Source organism: Eubalaena glacialis, chromosome 3 (genome assembly GCF_028564815.1).
Source record: "Eubalaena glacialis isolate mEubGla1 chromosome 3, mEubGla1.1.hap2.+ XY, whole genome shotgun sequence".
NCBI classification, from domain to species: Eukaryota; Metazoa; Chordata; class Mammalia; order Artiodactyla; family Balaenidae; genus Eubalaena; species Eubalaena glacialis.
Window position 1 is genome coordinate 116,649,400 of NC_083718.1, and position 10,612 is coordinate 116,660,011.

At 37.2% G+C, this 10,612-nt stretch overlaps 1 protein-coding gene across 2 annotated transcripts in view; it reads left to right on the forward strand.

Annotated features, from left to right (window-relative positions):
* KYAT3 (kynurenine aminotransferase 3) overlaps positions 1–10,289 on the forward strand; it is a 50,795-nt gene extending 40,506 nt beyond the window's left edge. For both annotated transcript variants that reach the window (XM_061186359.1, XM_061186358.1), the window contains exons 12-14: positions 2,278–2,354; positions 2,779–2,865; positions 9,982–10,289. In XM_061186359.1, the coding sequence (XP_061042342.1) occupies positions 2,278–2,354; positions 2,779–2,865; positions 9,982–10,044 (227 nt within the window). In that variant the 3' untranslated portion in view covers positions 10,045–10,289. The remainder of the gene's footprint in view (positions 1–2,277; positions 2,355–2,778; positions 2,866–9,981) is intronic.
* The last annotated feature ends 323 nt before the right edge of the window (positions 10,290–10,612 follow it).

Sequence of the window (10,612 nt, forward strand, 5' to 3'; positions counted from 1 at the left end):
ATAGAAAATCAAGAAATTTACTGAAGTTAATCAACTGATAAGTAGCAGAGCTAGGCTCTGAATCCAGAGATGCATGTCCTAACCAGTGAACTTATCTTTTTTCTGCTATACTAAGCAACTTTCCTGACCAATGAGCGTCATCCTAGAACTAAAAAGGGAAACATTTGATTAGAAGACAAGATTACAAATAAGAAGATTATTACAGTTGTTCTAGTGAGATAAGGTCCAAAATTAGGGAGGAGATAGTAGGAATGCAACAACCAATTTTGATTCTCATAGGTTACTTAAATAAGCTAGTGCTATTATAATATGGTTCAAACTCCTACCTTCAATAAAGAAATATTTTGTTTAGTTTTTTTGAGAGTCTCTGACTCAAGCATTCAAAAGAAGTAGATTCCAACTTTCTCCTAACTATAAAGTCTTTAGAATTGTATTTATTCCCTTATTTTTCTTTAAGCACCATGGCAATAAATTTCTCTTTTCTAAGCATTACAAGAATAAATGAGTAGTTGAGTGAAGTAAGTCAGACAGAGAAAGACAAATATATGATATCGCTCATATGTGGAATCTAAAGAATGGTACAAATGAACTTATTTACAAACAGAAATAGAGTCACAGATGTAGAAAACAAACTTACGGTTACCAAGGGGGAAAGCAGGCATGGAGGGGGCGGTTAAGTTGGAAGAATTGGGATTGACATATACACACTACTATATATAAAATAGATAACTAATAAGGACCTGTTGTATAGCACAGGCAACTCTTCTCAATATTCCGTAATGACCTATATGGGAAAAGAACCTAAAAAAGAGTGGATATATGTATACATATAACTGATTCACTTTGCTATACAGCAGAAAGTAATACAACATTGTAAATCAACTATACCCCAATAAAAATTTTAAAAAAAAAGAGTAAATGAGTAGTATAGCCTGTGTCAATTACAGTTAGTCAGTACCCTCCTGTTCTTTCTTCTACTGCTGTAATCACTCCTTTCTCCAGGTTACCTTTGAGTATGCTACTATTGTGTACTTGTCACTTGGAGTTTTCACATAATTTACAGTTAGACTCTATTTTAAGTTGTCATTTTGTTAGAGCCAAATCTGAATTAAACACACATACATACATATGACTTGAAATAGTAATTTAACTTCTTCATTTGTAAAATGAGGATTGTTGCTTCTCTCAGAATTGTAGGACAAATAAATGAGAGAATCATGTAACATGCTTAACAAATAGTAATAAATGGTAGAGTATTATTAGCATTATTATATGGAAATTTTACATTCTTAAAGCACAGAAGAAAATTGAAATACAATCATTAAGGAAAACCATATTAAGTCATTAAAAAAAAATACAGGTGAAACTTTCTTCAATGTCAAGGTTTTTACACTGTTAATTTGAAGGGACCCAGTAGTATTTAGTGAATAAAAGAAAAAAGGTAAAGGTAACTGCCTCAATTTATTTTGAGCAATAAATTGTAAAATTTCATTGATTACAGTAACCATCAATGTTTGTTGCTTTGGGGCATTCAAAAAGATCTTGAGTACAAGTCAATAAAATCAAAACAATATGAAATGTAGATTGCTGAATCTGAATGCCAGAGAAATATCTTGCCCAGACCTTAAAGCAAGATTGGAACAAGAGATAAATATAAGAATACATATTTGAAGTTTTTCACCAAATTAAAAAAAAAATTTTTTTTAAGCATAATGTTTGGAAGAGGAAACAATAAAGATATCACTTGGGAGAACTACATAGACATTTTCCCTTCATAAATAATGAATAATATTAACTTATTCATTCTACAAATATGTTTTTCATTACTTATATGTTAAACTCTGACCTAGGAGATGGGGATAGTGATAGATTGCAATACCCCTGTGGAGCTTACAATCTAATAATGAATTACCATTTGGAGACATAATTATTACAGATGAGTACTCTAAATTTAGGTGTTATTTCCTTAATAATGATCATAGAGGCTTATATTATTTTTAAACGGAAAGCAACACTCCTCTTTGTCCTTCCCCTTTCCTACTCTCTTCCAGTGCTAAAAGCTGTATACACAAGCATGATCAATCAGATGTATATGTGAGTACTGCCTTAGAGTATCAGTAAAGCTTCTCTGTGCATTCCTTACTTCCCACCACACCATGCAGTATGAATCCAGCATGAGAACATTTTGAGAGAAAATTTTGAATCTTGATAAACAAATGAAATACACGTTGCCTCAGATGTAATACATAGGCCATCCAATTTTTATTGTTGTTTTAGATACAGACCTTTCTGATATGAAGAACAGCAACGAACCTTATGACTATAAATTTGTAAAATGGATGACTAAAAATAAGGTAATGTTTATTGGCCTTTGCAATATTGTGCTGTATGTTATAATTTATGAAGGAAACCTGCTGACATGCTTTGAAAAATGTTAACTGTAGTTTTGTTACATGATATTCTACTCATAGCTATTTGGAAGATTTTATTTTATTTTATTTTATTTTATTTTATTTTTGGCTGCGCTGTATGGCTTATGGGATCTTAGTTCCCTAACTAGGGATTGAACCCGGGCTCTCGGCAGTGAAAGTGTGGAGTCCTAACCACTGGACCACTAGGGAATTCCCTGGAGGATTTTTAAAACATTTTTCTTTTGGAAATTATTGTGAATATTTAGAAGTATCTATTTGTTTTTAATGTTTATGCTCCAAAAATTGATATTTAAAGTGTAAGTAGTTTTCCTGTTTTTCCTATTTTATATTCCTATTTGTTTTTCAGAAATTGTCAGCCATCCCAGTTTCAGCATTCTGTAATGCAGAGACCAAATTACAGTTTGAGAAATTTGTGCGATTTTGCTTCATTAAAGTAAGTTCCCTGTTCTACTCAAAAACACATTTATAATGTCCTTCCTTCTGATTTATAAAACACCATTTTTTTCTGTTGCTAGACATGATGTGCTCATATACAGTTTTTAATTTTTGGCTTGCTGCCATAAAATTAACTACCAGAACAAAACTCAGCACTTTTTGAAGTTGAGCTTACTGGATTACAATGTAATCAGACTCCTTACCTGTAACATTACAATGTCCAGCATGCAACCAAACATTAATACACATGTGAGGACACAAGAAAATGTGACCCTTAATGAAAAAACATGTGACTTCTATGCAGTCAATAGAAATAGATCTTAAGGTGACCCAGATGTAGGAATTAGCAGACAAGGTCTTTAAAGCAGATATTATAAATGTGTTCAAGAAATTAAAGGAAAATATGGTCATAATGAGTGACTAGATTAATTTTAAATTCTTAAAAAAGAACCAAATGGAACTTTAAAAATTTTAAAAAGTAATATCTGATACGAAAAATATATGGGGCTTAACACAGAGGATTGAGGTTGTGAAAAGAAAAATGGGTCCACCTGAATACAGATCCACAGAAATCATCCAATCTGAAAAAAGAGGGAAAAATTATTTTTGAAAAATAAGCAGAGTCTCAGATCTATGAGTCAGTGTCAAGTAATAATATACATGTAACTGGAGTATCAAAAAGAGAGAGAGAGAGAGAATGTGGCAAAAAAATATTTTAGGAAATAATGGCCAAAATTTCCCCATATTTGGTGAAAAGCCACTTAGAGATCTAAAAATTCAGTGAACCACACAGGATACAAATAAAAATCACATCTTGACACATCATAATCAAACTGTTGAAAACCAAAGATAATGATAAGATCTTGAAAGCAGCCAGAGAAAAACTACACCTCACATGCATGGGAGCAAAGGTACGAATGTTAATTAACTTCTTATCAGAAACAGCGGAGACCAGATTACAATGAAATGACACCTTTAAAGTGCTGAAATAAAAATTCTGTCAGCCTAGAATTCTATATCCAGGAAAATATCCTTTAAAACTGAAAACAGTATACATCCCTGGTAAATGAAAGCTAAGAGAATTCAGTACCATCAGATCTGTGCTAAAAATAATCTGAATGTATTATTGCTATTTTTAACAATTTAGTGATAAGATGTTATCACTACTGAAAACAGTCTTATGAAGATTAAGGCACTCTCTATACCTGCACACTCATGTATAAGTCTAGACAGAATGATGTAAACACTGTTTTCAACTTTTAGAGCCATCCTATAGACAAACTATGGGAGACTTATCCAGAATAGAATATAAATCTTACCAACATAACAATGTCAACATTTAATTGTCTGAAATGTAGAAGAAAGGGTAAGGCCATTAACACTCGCATCTTATAGTGGATCTAGAAACAGAGGTATATTATTTGAAGTTATAAACAGAACTAACAGAAGAAAAAAGTAGCATAAGACTTCCAGTTTTAGAATGGTAAACACGGCCCTTCCCCATTCTCTTCTTGGAAATTATTAAAGAAACAACTAGGAGAGTGGAAAACAAATTCACAAATCCCCCAGGAAGTGAGAAAGAGTTGCCAAATCAGTGAAGGTAATGGTAGAGGGAAGACACGAAGAAAGGCTTCTGCTTCTACATCTTCAAATTATAGACAGAGCTAACAGGTAGCCTACTCATTACCCAGAACAGCAGGAACAGTAAGTGCACTGGTAGTGGGAACTTCTCCAGAGCCATTTGGCCCCATGGAAGAGGCAGAGTAGAAACATACAGTCATGTCATCTAGCACCTGTGCAAACCAGGTGGAAAGAAAGGGCTGTATAGATTTGCTCTTCACCTCTGTCATTTTTGCTAAAGCTGTGTTGAGGCAGTGTGGATACATTAAATTGGAGGGAGCCAATTAAATTAGTTGAAAAGAAATAAAGTCTAAAAGAACTCCCTCTCTCTGAACTCTACATTAATCATATTTAACCTTGTGAGCCAGAGATAATTTCTACTCCCTTCTAGTGGTTCCCTGGATCTTCCTTTATACAAACCTGCAAATACGTCTTCAGATCATAGACGGAGCCAGCAGGTAGCTTACTCATTACCCAGAACAATAGGAGCCAGCCGTACATAGGTGTGCTGGCAGTGGGAGCTTACAAAGAGAATTCAATCAAAGATGAGTAATTAAAAGGAACCAGCTATGAATCTAAAAAGATACTATAAGGGGAAAAGGAGAAAGGTACAGTGAAAAACAAGTATCAGACAGAGAATATTCAACCAAAAAAAGAAAAAAACTGTTTCCATAGAGCAAACCAAAAATGTGATATTTCAAATTCAAAACATGTAAAACAAGAGTTACAGCAGAGATTTTTAAAAGTTCGGGGAAGATAGAGTAAGATAATGTAAGAAGATGAAATGGCAGCTGTCAGAGCTCAGGTAAGAAATTGAAGGGAAAAAATAAAGCTATTGGTAATTGTAGTGACATTGGAAACAGCGCAGAGAACACTAAATACTTCTGTAAGCACACTGAGGCTTGAGAAGGGTGAGCAAAAAGAAGTAGAAAGGAACAAAGAATTTTTATTTTTGGCCGCACCGTGTGGCTTGTGGGATCTTAATTTCCCAACCAGGGATTGAATCCAGGCCACGGCAGTGAAAGCGCAGAGTCTTAACCACTGGACCACCAGGGAACTCCCAGGAACAAAGAATTTTAAAATGTTAGAAAAATTACAGACGTGGAAGACAAATGAAATACCTAGAGTTCCTGGAGGGAGTGGTGCGGGGAGGCAGACCAATGGAACTGGGAAAGAATTGTATAGCTTTATTCTGAGAATGCTTTCCACTGAAAACAAACAAATAAATCTAAAAATGGGAAGGGAATGGCTTGTCTCAGGGAACATTGTCACAGAATAACACTGAGATATGCCTTGTTTTAATCTATTGGACTTTATAAATGATCCTTTGGCATCTAGACAAGATGATCAAGGCCTCCGTGGAGACAGGAGAGGAGGATCAGTGTGGACCCACCTCCTTTGCATGAGCATTCAATATTGGAAGATAGCGGAGCAACACCAAGAAGTCCCTAGGGAAAGCTGACACACCTCATCCAACCTCTTGGAAAAGCAAAAAATAAAAGGGTGGCAAAACGTGCCAAGAAAGTGGAAATTGAAAGAAAGGTTGAATTTAGGGCAAAACAAACCAAAAGCAGCAGCACTTTACAATGATTATGGGTAAAGTCCTCAGTAGCTGTCAAATATATGAAAGGATGCTATACCACACTCATAATAAGAGAAAAGAAAAATAAAACTGCAGTGAAATTTTGTTTTATCTGATAATTTGGAAACAACCAAAACAACTGAAAAGTTTCATAAGATACTCTCATGCATTGATTGAGAGTACGAGTATAATGTGTAAAATCTCTGCAGTGGTTAGTATGAAAATGTATCATCCAAATAGAAATGCGCGTATCTTCTGACCCAGCAGTTCTGCTTATAGGATTTTTTCCTGTGGATTTACTTGTACATTGAATGTCTTGTGTTCTAGGATTTTCAGTGAAACACTGTTTATAATATCAAAGGATTATAAACAAAATATTCACCAATGAAGGCTGCTTGAATAAATTATGGTACATTCACATCCATAAAAGTGTGAAGCAGCTCCATGGAGTGATAGAGCATAAGGTAAAAGCAAGGAGCAGACCAGTTTGTGAGGAACACTATCATCTATATAAAAAGAAAAAGGGAGGGAGGGAGATAGAAGCTTTTAAGTGCCTAGACTGTCCCTGGAAGGAGATGTAATAAAATCCCAGTGTTGCCTCTGGGGAGGAGAACTGAGTGGTTGAGGGAGATGGGTGGGAGGCTGGGTTACTTTAAAAAAAATATTTTGAAATATTCTTAATAAATAAGTTTCAAGAACTGTTTTTCCAAACAATTTTATATAAGTTCCTAACTGAATTATTGATGCCTCTATCACTCCCGAATACCTTATTATGTATTCCCAATTATACAACATTCTTCTACAGTATAACCATCAAAATCATGAACTTAACATTGCTATATCATTCTATCTAATCTCAGATCCAATTCAAGTTTCACTAATTGCCCCAATAATGTCCTTTTTATAACAAACAAGCAAGTAAATAAATGAATCCAGGCCATAATCGTGTCAGTCAGCCAGTCATCAATCAGTCAATCCAGGCCAGCATTGTGCATTGTATTTAGCTGTCATGTCTGCTTCAAGCTAGAATGGTTCCTCAGTTTTCCTTGACATTCATGACCTTGATACTTCTGAAAATTATTGACCAATTATTTTGAAGAAGGTCCCTCAACATTTGTTTGACATTTACTCGTGAATAGACTCAGATTGTGCACCTTTGGCAGGAAACCATGGAAGTGATGCTTTATTCACTGTTTTGCATCCTATCAGCACATGATTTTAGTTTTTCCTACTGCTGGTAATGTTAAATTTAATTACGTTATTGAGGTGGTGTCTGCCAGGCTTCTCTACTGTAAAGTTTCACTTTTTCCCTTGATAAATAATGAATGTTTTGCGGTGAGGTACTTTGAAACTATGAGAATATTCCATCTCTCATCAAGCAATTTATTTATCTATTCATTCATATATGTAAGGACTCATGGATTCCTGTTTCATTCAGTGGGTTATAATTTATCATTATTATTACTTATTTTGATGCTCAAATTTCCCCAGATTTGGCCATTAGGAGCCCCTTTAAGCTGGCCTCTGTTTCCTTTGACATGTCCCCATCATTTTTTGAGCACTTCCTTACTTTTTGGCATAGCAAGGTGCACCAGGTTCATTTTGTCATTATCTAGCCCAACTTGGAATCACCTTTTAGTGGAGAATGGTATTAAGAAACCAAGATCTGGGCATTGGGAGTGCTCATTGCTGTTGGGGTATTAGTATTCCCAGGCCCTCCCAGGGGACAGACGTAGGGAATATGTAAATGTATATACATACATTCTATGTCTGTGTCTATTCTACTTATTTCTATGTCTATCTAAATATATTGAAACCACCACAGAGTTTATTCTAGCTTTCTCCCTGTCCATATTTGTCCCTCCCTTCTTTGACAGTAAAACACCTGGCTCATCATGTAACCACTTCTTTAATCAGTACTTCTGTATGTGACCAGTCTCCTGTCAGTGCCACTGCCCCTCCACCCAGCACCCCTGACAGGCAGCTTTTACCCTTCTCAGGCTTTGACACTTCTACCAGGCTGCTGCCCCTGTCCCCTGTATGGCCACCATCCTCACCTCACCTGAGCTTCAACACCCTGTGCTGACCTGCTGCTATCACTCTCCTGCAGAGATACCCTCCTCTAAGTGTCCAAGGCCACCACTGTCACCCACTGCATAGAAGCCCTCCTCTTCCCTTACGGGCTCTGACACTCCATGCCTGTCTGCGTTGGCAGATACCTGCCTCATCCCCTCCAGGCTCCAAGCTGCCTGGAACCACCCTGCCATACAGATGCCTTGCTTACTTACCCCCCTCGACTCTGACACCCTGTTCCTGGTCAGTGCCACCACTGCCATCACCACCACGTCATGCCACCAACATTGGAAAGTCTCCTCACTCCACTCTGGCTGCAGCACCCTGCACCAGGCTGCCAAGGCTCCCCCTGCCCCCATACATGATCTCCTATTTCACTCAGCCCCATGTAATGGCTTTTGGACTAAATCACTCTGTAGAGATGGAACAGAAAGGAAAAGGAGAAATAGAGAAAGTGGAAGAGGAAGTTTATCCATCAATTTAATGTTTTACCATATGTAGATATTACCTATTCAAAAAACAAATGAATTTTATCAATACAGTTGACCCTCAAACAGTGTGGGAGTTAGGGGCTTATAACTGTGAGACTTATATGGGAGGGGGCAGACTAGTGTGAATGAACCAATTTTTCCTCATTCAGAGCAGAGAATGGTGAACATTGTCTGAAGTTGATAAATAAAAAATGAGAAACACACATTATTTAGATTTTAGTGGCAACCACTAGAACTAAAACCAGAAATTGCCATAAATTGTTGTGTTGGGGGATGGTGGGAGTAGTAGGAAGGGGTGGGGAGGGAAGAAGCAGATGATTATTTTTCAATGTAAACTCTTCTGTACTCCTGGACTCTTTTCTGTAATTGTGTATTAATTTATTCCTCCATTCTTGCTCCGCCTGGCATCCTCTGTGTGTTGGGAGCTAAGGGAGGGATTTTCTTCTGTTGTCTAGAAGCCTCTTTGAAAGAGGTCTGTGATTTTGTATACTTCCTACCCAAATGGACGAAACAGTGAATATGGATCCCATCAGCACATCCTTCAGACTCTCCTCCTGCATCAGTGTTAATTTACGAGTCTGGGTCTTTGGTGCTGCAGGCCACTTGGGCTGCCACAGGTGGTTATGAGTGAGGGTGTTCACACTGACGGACATGGTTTTGGCTGGGATCAGGTTAAACTGTTTTCAGTCTGAGCTGTATATACAGTTTGTCAGTCATTTTTTTTTTGGTGATGCTCTTTGGCCCTCTACTGGTTAATTTGTAGATTTCTTTGGCGTCAGGAAAGTAGTAATAAAGTGCCCTGAATTGGCAGCCAGCATCACAAAACAGTATGATGTAGTGATTGCCGTGATGCTTCTCCAGCTCCCCTAACACTGACTTCTTGTGAGGTTCATTCACTTTTCTAGCCTGACAGCAATGGGATATAGCATTATAAATAATTGGTTTGTTTGATTTGCTGCTGGGCTCCTTAAAGCGCTTGGGACTTGTGTATTTGGCCACCAAGGCAAGGGATGATGCTGTGGATGCCATTTCCCAGTCTCTGTGTTCCTGCTAAGATTAAGTGGCTTAATATGGGGCAGAGCATCCAGTGACGCAACTCAAGGTGTCCCCCACCCCTACCCCCACCCCATGAATGCTCCTGGGCTCTGTCTTAGCTGCAGAGGCCAAGGACTGGCTGGAGCCCATCTGGGCCCAGCTCAAGTTATCAGGGGTTGAGAAGCACTAGGTTCCCAAATCACTACATGACTGTTACGGATGGACTGATTTTGGTATATTTTTTATATTAAAATCTTTATTTCATCTTGAATTTATTTTGATATATAATGATGATTATTTCATTAATTTACAGAAAGACAGTACACTGGATGCTGCTGAAGAAATCATCAAGGCATGGAGTAGACAGAAGTTTTGATACATGCAGACTGCATTGTTTCTATTAAATGACTTAGTATGGAATTATTTAGTACTGCTACTTGCTGGGTATTGAAAAAAAAAATGTCAGTACAAATGAAATTTAAAGGACTATTTCCACTGTTAATCCCACTCCTGACAATATTCAGGAGATCTGATCTTTTTTTCAGCTGAAATGTATTAAAACACCTTTTAGACCATTTTATGAGTCAGTATAGTGCAGTGGTAAGAACTGTGAGATGCTGGTTGATGCTTAACGTCTCTGTGCTTCAGTTTCCTCATAAAAGGGGAATAAAAATAGCACCTACTTTATATGAAGTTTGTGAGTTGTTGTTTGTGAGGATGAAATGGACTGATGTATGTAAAGCCTGGCAAACAATAAGCACTCAACTACTCTTGGCCAGTTTCACTTCTCTGCCATTGCGTGAAAACCCTTAACCAGTTACATCCCCCTCAACTCTGTATCTTTGCTTTGTCTCTACCCACCTGTAGTTCTCTCTCCTTCACTTACTAACGGCTTTGAACTTTGCTCATAGTTTTGCCTCTCTGTTGCAAGTACTGCCATCATC